This window comes from Notechis scutatus, chromosome 7 (genome assembly GCF_049901735.1).
Source record: "Notechis scutatus isolate UNSWTSFEM ecotype Mainland chromosome 7, rNotScu1.2, whole genome shotgun sequence".
NCBI classification, from domain to species: Eukaryota; Metazoa; Chordata; class Lepidosauria; order Squamata; family Elapidae; genus Notechis; species Notechis scutatus.
Genome location: NC_142015.1, coordinates 16986342 through 17004385, shown reverse-complemented (window position 1 = coordinate 17004385; position 18044 = coordinate 16986342). Strand labels below are relative to the sequence as shown.

Sequence of the window (18044 nt, the reverse complement as noted above, 5' to 3'; positions counted from 1 at the left end):
AGTTTTGGTCTCCATGATGTAAAAAACATGTTGAGACTCTAGAAAGAGTGCAGAGAGGAGCAACAAAGTTGACTAGGGGACTGGAGGCTAAAACATAAATAACAGTTGCTGGAATTGGGTATGTCTAGTCTAATGAAAAGAAGGACTAGGGTTGACATAATAGCAGTAATTCAATATGTCGGGGGTTGCCACAAAGAAAAGGGAGTCAAACTATTCTCCAAAACACCTGAAGGCAGGACAAGAAGCAAAGGATGGAAAATAATCAAGGAGAGAAGCAATTTCTCAAGGAGAAATTTCCTAAGAGAACAATGAATCAGTGGAATGACTTGCCTCAAAAAGTTGTGAATGCTCCAACACTAGAAGTTTTTAAGAAGAGATTGGACAACCCTTTGTCTGAAATGGTATAGAGCTTCCTGCCTGAGGAGGGGGTTGGACTAGAAGACCTCCAAGGTCCCTTCCAACTAAGTTATTCTGTTAAATAGGGGGAAAAAGCCAATGTGACTATCCCAAATTGGATAGACTTAATTGTGTAAACCCACACAGAGTTAACCTCTGCCAGAATTGTGAGTCATATTGATATACCCTAGGCATCACTTTCCCTGTGCATAGGAACTTTTAATTGTTTAAGTTCTGTCTCAGGGCACTGAATTTGGGAACAACTCTCTTTGACTGACTCAGCAATGTTCTCGCTCACATCCAGATGCCAGATGGTTAATGCTGCTCTTACCATCTTCTTCCCCTATTTTCTCTTTGGCCTGTTATGCCCCAGTTCTTTCTCTGGCAAGTGACAGTAAATCAATATAGAAGACATTGGAAAAAATTAGCAAATGAGTGTTGCAGAATGGCCCAATTCACAATGAAAACCCAATGAAAGCCCGATAAAACTGTTAGTTCTGGGCTATAATTTCATATACTTAAAACACAGCTTAATTTTGCAGGTTTATTTTTTTAAGCCCTTCTCAGCTATAAATGCGGGTAGTCCGTGACTTACCTCCATTTGTTTAGTGGCCGCTGGAAATTGTAACTGTAATGAAAAAAAAACATCCCCCAGGTTAAAAGTTCAAAATTTGGGTGTTTGGCAGCTGGCATATATTTTACGATGGTTGAAACATCCCAGGATGAAGTGATTGCCATCTTCAACCTGCCTAGCCAGCATCTGCCAAGGTGAGTCAACAGGGGCATCTGGATTCAATTAATGAAACCGAATGTTTCATTAAACAACTGCAGTGATAAGCGTAATAATTGAAGCAAAACAATAAATACAGTGGGCACTAACTTAAAACTGCCTTGTTTGGCAATGGAAATTCTTGTCCCTGTTGTGGTTGTAAGTTGTATTAGCAAAAAACTGTCTTCCCCACCCCCCTAAGTTCAAGCCATCTAAAAATCACTAAATATTTGCAGTTTGGAGGATAAATCATATCTTGATAGAAATACTAACGGCGATAGAAATGGAATAGAATTCTACAGTTTTCTGTATTTTAATAGTGAATTCATTCTGCAAGAACAAGTCAGGGTCACAGCAACAGAAGGGGAAAAAACAGGGTCTGTGGGGATGAAGCCCGTAGAAGCATAAAAGATATTAAAATACCTTTATTCTTTCTTTATACCTTCTTTCTTTTTCTTTTCTTAATCCATTCTTTTAACACTCCTGACAGCAAAAACTCCTTTTTAAAGATTGGTCCGGGCCACCCTAACATTTGCAGAGCTGCTCAGATGTCATGTAATTTTAATTAAAATTAAAACATGTGGACTTTTAGAATTAAAAAAAAAAATGCTGAGAAACAATGCAGTTACTTTACAGGAAACACATGGCCAGTTTTATTGGAACAAAAAAGTCACATAAGGACTTAGGGGAAAAGGCAATGGGGTGGCCTTCCAGATGTTAGCCTGCAGCTGCAATCTTCCCTTACTTAAGATTATGTAAAGTTGGAGTTAAACATCTGGAGAAAACATGCCCCAACCCTAAGCTAGACAAGCCAATACAGTGACCAGATACTATTGACTGAAAAGCTGGAAAATGAACAGGGGGAAAAACAAGAACCAATTTCCATAGACTGAACTGATTTGGGCTTTTTATGATGTTTTATAGGCATCCATTTTTGCATGTTACTGTTGTAGATGTGGCTTTCTTCCAGGTTGTGTGTCCAGCAGGATTTCTCAAACTAAAATGATGGCTGGTGGAATTCTGGGAGTTGAAGTCCACATATCTTAAAGTTGTGAAACACTGATGTAGAGCTTATTTCTCCATTCCTGATCCTTGGTAGCCAACAGTCAGGTGATCAACTGTAGTCTAAAATAATCTGGAGAGCAACCAGCCCAGGGAAAGCACCCAGATTAATGTCAAGTATTGCTGCTTTAAAAGAAGGTCAAATGTAAAACTTAGTGGGAGGAAATAGAAACATGAAGCACATATAACCTTGCGTGCATCGTGAGGTTTTCTGCATCTTGTTTTTGAATACAATGTCCACAATTTGTCACCATCATGGAAGCTGGTAGAGCTGAAGGCTGTTGAACTCCCAAATCCATTGAAGAGCATCAACCTGCCATTTGCTGAAACATTGGAAATGTCAAATCCATGGTCCACATAGCACAATAGTATGATGCCTGTAGCCTTCCAGACTCTGTGGATTTTCAAATTCTATCAACTCTGTGTCAGCCCTGGATCCATCTTTGGATGGATTTAACAGGGCTGCTACAGCAGGGGATTGCAATGAGGGTTCACTTGGTACGCTGACACTCTGGCCACTATTTATACTGGTTTGGGTCAATGGGGACTCCAAAAACAGTGGGGGCTAGGGGAAGGAAGATACACCTGGAACTCCTGAACACAGCTATTTGTTGACTTTTTTAAAAAAAAAATCTTCCAATAGAAAAAAAGTACAAATTAAGTCTAAAAAAAAACCTCCAAAATATTTTACAGACCATATAAAGGTATCCTCATTTTGTGTTTATGTATATATATTTTTTCATCCCTTCTTTCTTCAAGATCCTCCAATGTTCAGGCTTTACCAGCTTCCTGGAATTTCTTCAGCAGAGGTTCATCTGCTCGGACAGGAAAGGTCAAGGGGCACTTTTGATAATACTGGGAGTCCAGCTCCAGATGATACATCACATCGGAAAGCAGGAGGGCCCGCTCTGCAGAGCACCCCGGTGCATCGTAGCTCAAGGCAGTGAAATGCACGTGCAAGTGGAAATAGGAGGGCTGGTAGTGCAAGTAAACCCGCAGCTGGGTCTTTGCAAGGCCAAAGCGCTTTTGTATGGCCTCCTAGAAGAAATGGACAATAAGTTACTGATCATATTAAAAATGGACAACTACTTAGCAACCGCTTTGCTTAATGACCAAGTCGCTGGTCCCAACTGTGGCTGCTAAATGAGGATTACCTGTAAGGCAAAAGGGTAAATGATTAAATGAATGAGGCATGGATCAAAGAAAGCAGACTTAGCTACCTTTTTTTCTCATTTTCTAAACTCTGGAATCTCAGGTCATCCCCTAAAGGCCAACATATGGTGGAATGTCCCCACTGACATTTAACTGGACGGCTTTAAATGCCTACAGCAGGCGTGTCAAACTGGATTTCTTTGAGCACCGGATCAGCATAATAGTTCTCTGCAGGCCAACCCCAGGGGATGGGGGGGCTGTTAGGAGACAGGACAGATGCCTCCTGCAGCACTTCAAGCACATATCCAAGCAATTTATAGAAATGTCGTTGACCCTCCTCCCATTTCTTAGCATTTGAACCCAATTGTATTAGTTTTCTCCGCTCCCACCTGTTCTGGGGTTTGCTTATTTTCCAACTGCTGATCAAATTAAACACAGGCAGTTATGGGCTTCGGAAACCTTTAGGCATGATTTCCGAAGCAGTCCAAGGAGAACAAGTGGCTGGCTCTCCATCTCCTCCTCAAACCACAACGTTACGCTTTTGCAACCCATTGTGGTTACTATGGCAGTTGCACTGAACTGAAGGGCCTACTACAGGTAAGTGTGCAATAGGACCATTTTTTGCAAAACAGATCTGTGCACCTCAATGGGGCCTGTATTCTGCCTGCAGCAGAGCTGACTTTTAAACAACCAGGAGCAAAATTGCAGCTGCCCGTGGTCTTGGAAGCCGCTTCCCCCAGATTTTCCATTTGGGCCCTTGCTCGCTGGGCACGGTGCCATCCCATTCTGAAAAGACTTCTCTGCAACACCTGATTCCCAAAGAGACGCATTTCATTTTGCCAGGTCTGCCTGGCATCGGCCAATTCATCAGAAGGGAAAAATAATTGTGCCCAGAAAACGAGGAAGAGGTAGGGGGGCAGCCGAGGGAAGAGGCACAGACCATCAACCAACAAAGGGGTTGCTATAAAGTCACGAGGTGCCCCATAAGCAACGAATCGAATAAATTCAACATGAAAACTCCACAACAAATTACATAGATGGCATACATCCTTCTGGCCTGCCAGCCGCAGCTCCGCCATGTTGATCTAATAAGAGGCATGTCAGTTGCTGTGAAGAACCATTCCCTCAGAATTTCATCGGAAATGACTAAGCAGTTAGAGGAAAGAGAGATAGGATTTCCTCCCTCACACCCTTTCATGGAATTTCCCTTTCATGAACCCAGAGTAACTCATCTGTACCCAAAAGGAGAGGACTGACTTGCTGTTGCACTTCTTATGTGTACCTGTATGTAAAGTTGTAAGTCGTAAAACAACTCATAGTTTTTACTTTAAAAAAAAACAAAGAAAAAGGAACCTATTTTGAAAGTAAGATTTACATAACAGGGTAAAGCACCTGAGGGTGAAGAAAATACATTACACCACTAATATTCTTCGCTGTCTTTGTGATGAAAAACATTTCCCAAGTTAGACTTACATTTAAAAATAAATCCGAAGCAGCCTGTGTTTTGTTTAGTTTTTTACAGATCTATATATGAATGCTCTTGCAAATCAGGAAATAAGAGTTAAAAAGTTCTAAATGTGTTTTTTCCCCCCTAGAAATGGGGTGGTGGTGGAAACCAATAGTGGGCAAATATAAAAGAAAAGGGGCTTTTCCCCATTCATTTTCTCTCAAAAACACAAGACCCTGCAATGGAATTATAAACTGTGAATTATGCTCTCATTAATTCACAGCCTTGGATATCTGCAGGGAAAATTCTGTCTTGCAAATCATTGACAGAGTTTCTCTAATTGCATGTTAATATTGTACTCAGTTTCATCAACACAACAAGAATCTGGGAAGATCAGGAAACCTACAATTAGAAGACCCAAAACTTGGATGAGGTGAAAGAGATACCCACCCCTCCTTCTTTCAAGATGTTTTTCAGCAAAGGGAGATGCTCAGCCGTAAGATCTCTCACTGACTTGATTCCCCTGCGGTGGCAGATGGCGATCAAGTATAAATCCTCAAGCTGTAAATACAGAACAGGCTGGTGAAGTCAGAGGTACAAATTAAATGCTTTTCACGTTTCGCATTGGTCAGTCCTAAAGCAACAACACGAACTTTTTCCCCTAAGGTGATGTCAGGCTCAAAACTAAGCGTGACGCATGGTGGTTTTTCCAGGCCAAGTTCTTTATTGTTTCACCCCTATAGACAAAATCTTGCCAGACTGGAGACTCTACACGTTATACTCTGGGAACTATTGGGAAGAGGGCTGTCTTCACCCTCTTTCTCTCACACATAATATCTGGGCCGAGTTTCCTCTTATCCTCTGGGATGCACTCCCTCCCTCCTGGGGAGCCACCTCCTCACAACAATCCATGACAGGCAGCTTCTTCTCCATCATCCCTGTCCATCCCCAAGGTATTTCTGAAGGATGACCATGAGAAAACAGAAATTGGCATTACATTTACAGGGTTAAGTCCCGCAGACTGACGGATTGCGAACACTTAACCCAAAAATACAGTACATTTCATCACTGCAGGGATAATTGTCCAGGGCTGTAAACAAGTAATTTCAAGCAGCCAACTTAGTATTGCCTAGATCAGGGGTCACCAACCTTTTGGACATCAGGGACCACCAAAGTCATAATTTTAAATCCCAGGGACCACTAACCGGTTTTGTGGGCATGGCCTAATTTGTGGGTGTGGCTTGGTGGTCATGTGACTGGCTGGGCATGGCTTGTATTATAAATATTTATATAAATATTGACTTTTTTATATAAAAAAGAGCAACCTTTATCCAAAATCAGGCAAAGCAGGAAGGCAGATTGAGTTGCTCACAGAATCATTCAGTGATCTATCTATCTGCCATCGGCTAGCTCAGTCTGTCACATAAAATTTGCTTGCCGTGAGTCTGCACTGAATAATAGAACCTTCAGTCCTAAGGGAGGTTCGGCTGTGCTTAAAAGCAGAGCCAAAGATCTAAAGATTAGCTAGAAAGCAAGAAATCCAAACATTTCCTGCTTCCTAGCTAATCTAAATCTCCCGGCACAGCAGAACAGCTGATGGTTGAAAAAATAAAAAGGAAAAATAGCAATTTAGCAGGCAAGTTTGCTCGGTAAGGAGTGAGTAGGCGGGGAGGGTTCTTGTAGGCCATGTGGGCAGCATAGCCTTGTGTTCCTGTGCCGCCTGGATTAATTGCTTTGGGGGGTGCTCCGGGGGTGACATTCCTCCACCAAAATTTTCTCGCAGCCCACCAATGGGCCGCTGCCCACCAGTTGGCAACCACTGGCCTAGATAATACAATAGATAGATGGATGGATGGATGGATGGATGGATGGATATACAGACAGACATACATTCCACTGTACTACCAGCCAAGTGGGCTCAGAGTAACTTATTTTAAACCACAATATATAATCACACATTTCAAATAACTGATATAGAAGTAAAAACAAAAACCCACACCAACACTTTGCATAAAACCCCCAGTTGCAACAGCTATGTTTACCAAGGACCAACAGCTACACAACCACAGAAGAGGACCGCCTGCTCTTCAAGGGGAAATGTGATCTACCATACTAGGATCGTTGTTGAGAAGGCCTTGAGAAATAAAACTGCTCTACCACAAGCATCACACAGTTTTGACTTTTGGTACTAGGGCATTCAGGATCTAAATTATTCTGGACTTGGAAAGAGTCCAAAGCATTTTAGATCATCAGAAGCAGTTTACACAGCAGATTATCAGCTTTTGGATTTAAAACCATCGAGCTTGAGCTGGGTTTGAACAAACCTTCTGTAAAAATGATTTACAAATTATTAGACAGAAGTAAATTTAAAGAGTTAATTATATATAAAAAATAGCAGACTGAGCTGAAATGGACATGCTCACACTTAAAATGAGAGAGAAAGAAGAATCAGAATACTACTCGGTTTGGCATAGATGGTACACGTGGCTAGAAATAGAGAGATAAGAATTAGAAAAGATGATTAAATAAGAATTCTCAAGAAAGTGATACACAAGATATAATAGGATAGACAGAAGGATCAAAGATGTACAATAATAAGTGTAATATAAAGGTAACATGTATTAATGATTAATGATAAATAAGGATAATATGTATTAAGGATAGGTATGAATAGATGTTAAAAGAACAAGACAATATTAAGGATGTATAATAATAACTATAATATAAAGGCAATATATATTGATGATTAATGATAAACAAGGATAATATAGATTAAGATAGGCATGAATAGAATAAGATAATATTATATGTGGATATCAATACTGTGAAAAAGTAACTAAGATTTGTACTGGTGGAAAATAATAAAAATGTATTGGAAAAAAAGAAGTAAATCCTAGCTTGCAAGAAGTGGTATTTGTAAAAGTAAAGAAGCAATAACAATACAATTAAAGTGAGGAATAATTAAAGTTAAAATGCTAGAAATAAATTCAGTCATGAATGTAATATTACTGTTGTTGTTAGCCAGCAGCAGGTGTGGATGGCTGAGGAGAGCGAGGACTCGGATGAGGGGCCAGGACCATTAGGGAATGGATTGCTGCCTTCAGAGATTGTGGGGGCTGGCAGCAGCAATGAGGAGGTTCCCGAGGAGCCTGTGCCAAGTGCATGTGTGCACAGGATTGCTCGCAGGAAAGAGCAGCTGTAGCAGCATGGGCAACTCGGGAGTAAGGCTGCAAGGTAATGGCCCCTCCTTCAAGAAAATAAAAGGCAGTTGTGAAGCTAATGTTCTTTGTAGGAAGCAAAGATGTTTTGAAACTTGGCCTCATGGACATTACAGTTGATATTTGAAGACTCTTGTAAACTATTTCTTATCTGTTGTTTTTTGGCAGAGCTCTTTCTTGTCAGAGCTAATTAGTTGGAAGCAGCCTTTTATCTGTGAAGAAACAGGATTCATAGATGAAACATTACAAGGTTGTGCTGCTGCCTTTGTCTTGTGTTTACTCTCTTGGAACCAGATTTGGGGCAGAACAATTATAAACTTTACACGTATCAATTTCTGATATGCCAAAGGAGTTCACTGAATTGTACCTCAAATGTTTTGATCTACTGTGGAGTCTGCAAGAAAGCTAACCAAGCCAATTAAAACTTTCTGAAATGCACATTAAAAAATAGTAACATCATCAAACCCAAGAGACAATGAAAAGTATCATGGGTTGTTCTAAGTCCTCTTTAGACTAGATTTTTGAAGCAGGATATTGTTTTTCAAGATCACAACACTCCCCTATGTTCCTGGTAACTTGGACCCACCAAATGTAAACTGTTTGGGTTTTTTTTTCACGGATGGTCACTTTTTAACCCCATGATCACAATACAGGAAATTGCAAGAACAAAGGGCCTCCCTTGTTGGTTTCAGAACAGAAAATATTACTATTTCATGTGGCACATTGTGTGGATCTTGGTGCGTAATTGACAACACAACCCCATTGTATTCAGTTTGCTAGAGTAAGGATTTGGTGTTCTTGCAACTTTAAAATTTGAGTTTACTCCTCATTCCCCTTGCAGTGTCCATTATCTTCTGCCAGCAGCTATGGAGAGGCTATGCTGGTGTGATCCATCAAGAAAACATTGAAACAAAGAATTAATTGTAAGATCACAAGCATTATGGTAGAAAAGCACAATTCTTTCATACAATTTTTTACATGCCTAAGGCAATTTGGTAGACAAATAAAGCAGTTTCATTGCATTGATTTTGAACTCTGATCTTGAAAATGGGAACTCAGAAAAAGAACATTTATCTATAGATGACTGAGCTACGTTTTTTTTTAAATTTCTGTTCTGTTCAAAACAGGAAGCTCTATAAAAAGCATGAAGTTGGTGCATATTCAAAATGAAGATGAGCTGAAATCTCATGACTTTACAAACCAGAAAAATGCCTTCTGAAGAAAACAAATATAAAAAAACCTCACAGCCTTACTTATTAAAATTAGTTCATTAAAAAATACAGAGTGGCAACCAAAACTATCCATGGTTAAAGTATATCATCACTCTTTCAGTTCAGTAGGTGACACATAAATCATGGTTTGTTTAACCAAGGTTTAAATAAGCCACAGATGATTCAGTTAACACAACCCGGAACGGTAACAGAGTTCAGAGCCAGAATTCACAAATGGATGAACGCAACCATTAAAAAAACCCTATATTATAACAATAAATCCATGTATGGAATAACTAAGGGTTCTCAGGAACTGGGCAGTATATAAATTTAATAAATAAATAAGTGTAAGGAAATAGTCCTGATATCCCAAAGGATCTATATTTGAGAAGCAACATAAAACAATTTTTTCCCAACAATAAAAAGTCACATTCTGAAAGCTTATGATGACCCAGTATATAGTCTATTAATGGCCTTTGCTAACTTGACTGTCAAAGAAATTAAAGCAGAAAAGCTTGGTTTCAACTGATTCTTTTTATAAATTACTTATTAAACTAACTGAACATGGCAAAGATTTTTAAGGCATCTGTTCTTTCATAATAAAATCTTAAAGCAAGGGACCATTTGCTAGGGAAACAAGATATATATTTGATGAATTAAAAAGTGTGGCCTGAAGGTCAAATAAAAAAAGTTTTTACAAACCCAACCACCAAGGGAGATTGAAACAATATAAGTAAAAATGAAACATTTGCAGGTGCTGAAAATTTCAAGCTTCTAATTTTAGTCATTGCTTTGGTTTTCACCACAGGAAGCTTAACAACTCTCCAGTTCTATTTCATGTTAGTTACATGTATTAAATCTAGAAGTGTCAAAATCCTGTGTGCTGGGCCATGTCTGGCATTATATTGTATGTCAGAAGCCTTTCAGAGACTATTCAGGTGCATCAACACATCTTTGGACCCAGGGAGGTTTCTGTAGAGAAAGTACTCAGTTTTGCACATTGTTCTAAACCAGTTGTGGCTCCTTCAACAAGCTGTGTTTTAAAAAAATTGTGGTGTTGATACAACCTGTGGCCCAACCAAGGGGACTTTCATTTTATCGAGCAGCAAAAGAGGATGTGAGAATCCTGAAAATTTTCTGAGGTCCGGCTGTAACAGGAAAAGCAACCCAATTCTCTAAGAGCCTGTCTGACTTGCAAAATAGCAACTCCTCCTTTTTTTTTTTTACCTGACCTGTTTTTGATTCCATTTAAAATCTGGAATGAGAACAAAACCGTTGATGGGATCTGGGTTTTCATAGACAATTCGATCAGCTTCAGCCTTCTTCTCCAGGATGTTGTATACCCACTAAAAAAGATAACATGCCTTTATTAATTTATTAAATTTATATGCTACTCATCTCACTAAGCAAGCAACAGATTAATTGCTTAAAATCAGATTGACCTCATCCAATGCATATGTCCAAGCCAGGCTGTTATTTTAATTTGTTCTTTGCTCACATAAATTTCATTTCGGGTTCTGAAATACAAAATGTCACTGGAGTTTCCCAAAGAACAACATGATTTCCTAACTAATGCAAGCTACAGTTCATTGACCTGGAAACAATCAAATATCCTATGTCAGGGCTGAAGTCAATCTTGGAGGGAGGGAAATAGAATTATTTTCATCTTCATCCCCACTGCATTCCTATCCAGATGATTGAGGAAATGGGTTTTCTTTTTTTTTTTTCTCCAAAGTGAATCATACCCTGTCACTTCCGAAAGCAAAACACTCGATTTAATCAACGCTTAGACACATAAAATGGCAGCACTTCCGAGGAATACTAGCTCCCACATAAAAGGGATAATGGATTTGCCATGAAACTGACTGCAGTGAAGCAAAACTACATTAATATAGCTTGGGAAGTAGGAGAAGGAAAAGAAATAATGATACAACTTTCAGATTTCTTTAGGCATGGAACAGTCCCCTTTCTTTTTTAAACTAATATCTGTACAGAATTCAGTGTAGCAAGGCCATAGCGCCCACTGGGGAAACGTTAGGCCAGGAAGCCCCAAATTAATTCCAGGGTGAATCCAGGGGCACCTTTTAAAAACTATAGGGCTCTCTTGAGCTTTATAAAGTCAGCTTCAAATGGAGTGGCTTATCAGCATTTGTAGAGTAAATAAATCAGAATAAAAGGAAGTTGTCTGCTGAGGCTCAGCACTATTCGGGCTCCCTCAGGAGCAGCTTCTGACACGAAGAGCACTTGGAAGGAAGAGTTTAGAAATTTAGTATACGAGGAACTGCTGTACTTGAACATTTGAAACCATCATTAAGTCTTGCTATTTAACTCCAGGGTATGTGAGATATTCTTGCATACGTCTACCCACGTGGAACACACTGAGAAGTTATGCGAGTTTCATGAGTTATAATAGGATGGAAACATTTTGAGGAGGATACGAAATCCGGGGTGTTTGACAGACTGAGGTGCCCTTTCACAAAATCAAATGTCAGTTGGACTGTGTCACAACTAGGGACTTGATTTGGCTGGAGGCAGTATCTAGTTTTATTTCATTTCATTATTATTATTATTATTTTTAAGAAGAAATCAAGGCACATTTGGAGCACACAAAGTAAATTGTTTGGAGCACACAAAGTAAATTGTGCTGCCAGATACAAGAAAGAAAAAGGCCAGATGTTTGCAGCTGTAAATAATTACAAACATATCACAACGACACATTTGACTGTGCAAAAATACCAAATAGGGTTGCACTCTGTGAACCTCTGCTAAAGCCCTGCTGTTCAATTCCAATTCTCACACTTCAAATGAAATGAAATTCTATGTCTTTTTCTTTTGAAGGAGTAGATTGCCTAAAAAAGAATTCTGTGCAGCTTGAAAAAAAAAAAAAAAAAAACACGATGGTGAGCCAACAGAAAAGGCACTATCCTATTCTTCTAATCTGCCTTATTTCAAGTTATATACAAACCATTAATCATGGTTTCGAACAAAGTCAAACAGTCCAACCAGAAACATTGGATGCTTAAGCTTTTTAATGCAATCAGCCTAGAGCTACCATTATTTATTTTATTTATTTTTATTTATTGATTTGATTTGTCAATCGCTTACAAGATAATAGGTATAAGTATAAACATGAGTAAGAATACAGGAAATAGGTATGAATAAATGGGGACAATAGGACAGGGACGGGAGGCACAATGGTGCACTTATGCACCATCTTAGGAATGGGGTGAGGTCAAGAGTGGATAGTTTGAGTTTAAGGGAGTGCGGGTTAGAGGATGTAACAACAGAGTCAGGTAGTGCATTCCAGGCGTTGACCACCCTGTTGCTGAAGTTGTACTTTCTGCAATCAAGTTTGAAGCAGTTTACATTGAGTTTGTTTAGGCTCTAAAAATCTAAATGACTATCCTTACAAACACTGAGAGGGCAAGCCGCCAGGATATAAACTGACAGCAAACAGCACTCCTTATTAGCACTGATGATGTTACCTACTTTGGGTAATGAAACGTCTGCAAGAAAACAACCAAGCTCAGAGAGCGAGCGCCGAGGACCCTCTCATGTCCATGGAGTGGGACAACTCGCCTACAGCCACCACGCTGTGGGCCAACTCACCACAATCAACTCGTCACAGCCAACTAACTGCAGATAACTGACCACCATCAACTCGCCACAGGACAACTTGCCATGGGATAATTTAACAATTCAATTTAATTATTTAAAATAAATTAAAAAATATTTTAGTTTTTGCCATTCTCTTCCATTCTGTCCCTCCTTTTGCATCCTTTCCTTAATTATTCCATTCCATTATTTCTTTGATATTAGTGTAACTCTTGTCCTGCATCTTGTCCCATGACGAGTTGGCCATCGTGGGTAGGCCATGGAGGGTTGGCCATGGTCCGTTGGCTGAGGTGAACCTGACCTACAAATATTCTCCTTCATCTAAATGTCCGCCAATTTTTAATTGCTTGACTGTCATCTGCTGGTAAAAATCCATCATCTGGATTTTTGCTTTCCAGAGAATGGACACAGTGGCAACTGCATGTAATTATAATTAGAAATTGATTAAAGGAAACAGAATTATTTACTCCAACCCTACAGCCTAAGGGAGCAGATATATCAAATCTCAGAGCATACGGTATACAGGTCTTCAGGGGTGGGGTTCAAATTTTTTAACAACCAGTTCTGTGGGCATGGCTTAGTTGGTGGGCGGGTGATCATGTGACTGAGTGGACATGGCTTGGTGGTCATGTTATTGGCTGGGCGTGGCCAACTTAATATCAACGAGGCACGCATCTCCTCGCCTGGCCTCTCATGACTGTGGGGATGCTGCAACAGTCATGTGAAAAACAGTCATAAGTCACTTTTTTCAGTGCCATTGTAACTTTGAATGGTCCCTCCACACAAGCAAAGTACCATCAAAGGAGGGTAAAAAAAAACCAGAGACCTTCCTGAGACAGGAAGTCTAGTCCTGCCAAGAATGTAATAAGGGTTAACGGAAAGGCAGTTTCTGTAAGCAACACCAGAATGGTTCCTTCCTGCCTTCCTTACAGGATTAGGCCAGTAATTTCTCCTAACAACCGGTTCTCCGAACTGCTTAGAATGTTTACAACCGGTTCTAGCGAATAGATGAGAACTGATAGAATCCCACCCTTGCAGGTCTTTGAAAGCAGACCTGTTTTACCCAGTAATAAATGACTGCATCCTTTTTGAAGGAAAAAAAAATCATCTCCGTAGGAGAAGCTCTGGGTGAAGGTGACAGACCTTGGATCTCTTGTATCAAGTAACCTATAATTGAATATTGTCTGTATGACTGAAAAAGCAGATAGTGGCAGGGTGCTTCTGAAATAAGCTAAGAAAGAAACCTGTAGGGCTGAAGTTAAAGAAAGCCAGCAGGAGGTGAGGGAAATACAGCAGCAATTGCCAAGCACAGCGTGGCACTAGTTAGAGAATGTTATTTTTGTCTAGTGCTTGCTAAACAGATCGAGCCCCTATCAATTATCCTGCCACCTAAAATGTGAGGTTCTTCATCGAAACCTCTTGTCCCACTATTATCTCATTAATTAAATATAATGTCAAAGTCCGGTGGTATTTCCAAAACAATTTCTCTCTCTCGCTTTGAGCTATCAGTCAGGAGAACCATCTCATTCATCCCTGTTTATGCATTTTTAAAATCAAGAGAGAAGATACCAAAGCACTTGCAAGGAGAAGAAAAGGCCAACTGATCATTATAAGGCTCTCATGCGAAGCCTGTGTAATAATGACCTGCCCAGGTTCATACATCATAAATGTAATTACTCCCTAGTTGAACATGTATATTAAAGATTGGTGCAGCAAAGCAAATTCCCTACACACTTCTCTAGTGAAGAAGCCACATTAAATTGGGGGGAGGAGACAAAGGGTGAGTCCCATCTCCGTAGTATCGGATCAAATCCCAGCTCTCTCCATAAAACACAAAAGGCAATGTCTTCTTGTTAAGGTCCTTAGTTCTCCAAATAAATTCCAGAATTGCAATCCTAATTTTTTTTTTTCATATTTGAGAATGAATTCAATTGAACCAGTTGCTGCTTCTGTAATATTACACTGCAAGCATTTGTAAGCTCAGATTCAGCTCTTGTTACTTCTCTTTCCCCTTGCAATTTCTACTTCCTCTTTGGTTCCTATTACTTCCTCAACTTTCTGTTGTTGAGTAGCATGCCAGGGACCATACCTGACAAAATACCTAAAAAGCCAGAACAATAGGCCAAATCGGGACAAAAATTAACAGGACATTTAAAAGAATAATCATGTTATTCCTAGTATAATGTTAATATTGTTCTCTTGTATGGTATGAAGCATTTACAAGTCAATACATCTTCTAGACTGGCTTTACTTGCACGCAGCTTGAAGGCATCTGAACTCATACATGACTGTTCCAGGGATGAAAATTAGTTTTTGGGGTGGAAAAGGAGCCTGGTGTTGTCAAAATAAACATGCAAACCCCGTCACCCAACTATTTCTCATTCAATATATGCCAATGATGTCATAGCTAGAAGAGAGGCCACAGAGGTGACGTCCTGGGAAAAAAGCCAAGCTCTCCTGCATATTGAATGCTGCAAGAAACAGAATGAAATTACATCCAAGGGCAACAACGCCACAAAAAAGCCAAACCATTTGCTAAACCTTGTTTGGTACGAACAATTATTCCTTTGAATCACAAAGCCGTTCAGAAAAGGCAAAATCCGGAAAGAAAAAGGCTATCAGTTGCAATCACCTAAAGCTCCTTTTATGTTTCAAAAAATTATGCCGTTCAAAGATGGTTGCCGCCTCCCTCCTGAGTTGAAATTACAGTTTCAGTTTCCTGAATAACATATACCCAATTATCTTATGAAAGAATTGTTTTTGAAATTGTCCTGAGAAGTTAACAGAACTGGGCAGCCAAAATCTGCACGGCGACTAACTTGATGGCAAAGAAAAACAGAAAAGCATCTCTCTTGTCTACTCTTTAGCAGTTATCTGGATTTCTGCAGCTGAGATCAGAGCGCTTTAGGTACTGGGAGCAACCTTTAGGAGGGAAGAATCCTCATCATCCCCCCAGGCTTTGGGGTACACCCAGATTACCTCTTTGGACCTAAGCCATGTTGCTTTTTGAGGGCACATTCGTAACAAGGAATGACATTCGTACCTGAATGCTGATACTTTGTGACTCGATAAAAGGCAGAGTGATGTTCTTATAATCCTCTCCCGTCTCCTGGATGAGATACACTGACCGAGACAAGTATTTTTGAAGATGTTTTTCAGTTGCTGGGTACACCACTGTAGTTTTTATCTCTGGAAATGGAAGCAGAATGTCATTATCAGACAAAACGGGAGTCTAAACCGATCCTTTCTCGGTCTTTTGATGATTTCCAGGAACGGCTCAGATGATATTCCCAGAAAGTTCATTGCATATTTTATGTGATCACCACCTTAACTTGCTTCTCATCAGGTTTCTTGCTCACAAAAGGACTCAACAAGTTATCAACGAGCAGTAAAAAGCCCCCACCACCAAAAAAAAACACCCTACAATCTCCCCATCTATACAAACAAACAAAAAATCTTCCAGATGGCATAACTGGATAATACAGATTGTCCTCTCATCTATAACCACAACTGAGCCCAAAATTTCCTTTGCTAAGCCAGATAGTTATTAAGGGAGTTAGGTTCTATTTTGCAACCTTTTTTGCCACGGGTGTTTAAGTGAGTCGCTGCAGTTCCGTGAATCGTGTGGTTCTTAAGCGAAACTAGCTTTGCTTGTTGGAAGCCAGCTGGGAAGATCACATGAGCCCATGACATTGCAACAGTCATAAGTACAGGCCAGTGGCCAAGCGCCTGAAGTTTGATCACGTAACCAGGGGGGATGCTGCAACAATCCTATGTGTGAAAAACGGTGGTTACTTTTTTCAATGCAGTTGTAACTTTGAACGGTCACTAAACAAATGGTGCAAAGTTAAGGACTACCTGCATTTTTCAGAGTTTGGTCAATAGCACCGCAGAGAAATGATAGAAAGTCCAAGGTATTTCAGGAGAGGGTGGGTTGTCCCTCTCTGTGTATATACACAAATACTTACACATGTTAAACAGTAATTAGCAAAGCACAAATACTAGCAGTGAAGTCAGCATTGGGGGCAATGGGGGGGGGGAGCATAATGGGTCTGGTGGGAAAGCAGGTGGGAAGTCAGCAACTGACTGAAAAAATATGATATCCAAAAGAAAGTTTTCTCCCTCCCAGAGGCCAAAGAATACTAGCCATTCAAAACAAATTTTTGCAATTGGCCCTAAGAAAAATATGGGTGGGAAGGGAACAACCCCACTCCCTGATTTAACCGTTTATTTTTCAGGGGCAATTACCAAAGTAGAACAAGATCTAGAATTACCAATGCCTTCCAAGAACTAAGCTCTCAAGTAAGAGCCAAGACTTTAAAAATAAAATCTATCCATAGGATGCCAAACAGAGTCCCCGATGGCCTCGGAGATCGATATATGTAGCAGGTGTCCAGGTTGCATTTACAAAACCTTCATCTTTTTTTGTTTTGTTTCTGCAGCACTCTGTTCCTGCAATGAAGTTTTCTTGGTGGAGGCCCAAAACCAGCACTGCCGAAGCAAACAGCTCGTTGTAAAGGAGAGGAGATTAACTATAACAGCCGCCTGGCTCGGACCTCCCCTTACCCCAGGAAAGAGGAAATTGTTGCCATATTGCAAAGTAAAGTTGCCATATTGCAAAGTAAAGTTAAAATAAGATAATTCATGGTGACCCTTTGATGCGTTTCACAGATGGATGGGACACACATTAAATCAACTCTGCTGTCAAGAAAAGAAACACAGATTCGCCTGCATTATCCAGGAAATTCCAAATGAACCCATTTTTCTTGTAATTTTATTACTGTATTAACTTTCTAAAAAGCTTCCACTCTTGTTTTTCTAATGACCGAGATTTCTTCCTTTCTTTCTTGTTTTCTAAGTTGGGGTCAAGCATGGAATAAGATTGAGCACCACTGGCTAATTAAAGCCATTTGTCCTTAGAGTCATTTTTCCTCCAACAAACCAAATATGCACTGTTGTATGTAAACATGTTGATCCCTACTGAACAGATACAACGCAAAGGAATAACTTTGGGTTTTTCATTAGAAACCCATGATGAGGGAGGAAAGGGGATTGTCCACTTTGGTCGTCACAATGCAAAAAAGATGTTGAGACTCTAGAAAGAGTGCAGAGAAGAGGAACAACAATGGTTAGGGGACTGGAGGCTAAAACATATAAAGAATGGTTGCTGGAAT

General features: G+C 39.9%; 1 protein-coding gene across 1 annotated transcript in view; it reads right to left on the bottom strand.

Moving 5' to 3' along the window:
* Positions 1–1790: 1790 nt before the first annotated feature.
* DCPS (decapping enzyme, scavenger) overlaps positions 1791–18044 on the bottom strand; it is a 54414-nt gene continuing 38160 nt past the window's right edge. The window contains exons 3-6 of the mRNA XM_026681214.2: positions 15914–16059; positions 10488–10601; positions 5277–5387; positions 1791–3265 (exon numbers count right to left, since the gene is read on the bottom strand). Coding sequence (XP_026536999.1) covers positions 2999–3265; positions 5277–5387; positions 10488–10601; positions 15914–16059 — 638 coding nt within the window. The 3' untranslated portion in view covers positions 1791–2998. The remainder of the gene's footprint in view (positions 3266–5276; positions 5388–10487; positions 10602–15913; positions 16060–18044) is intronic.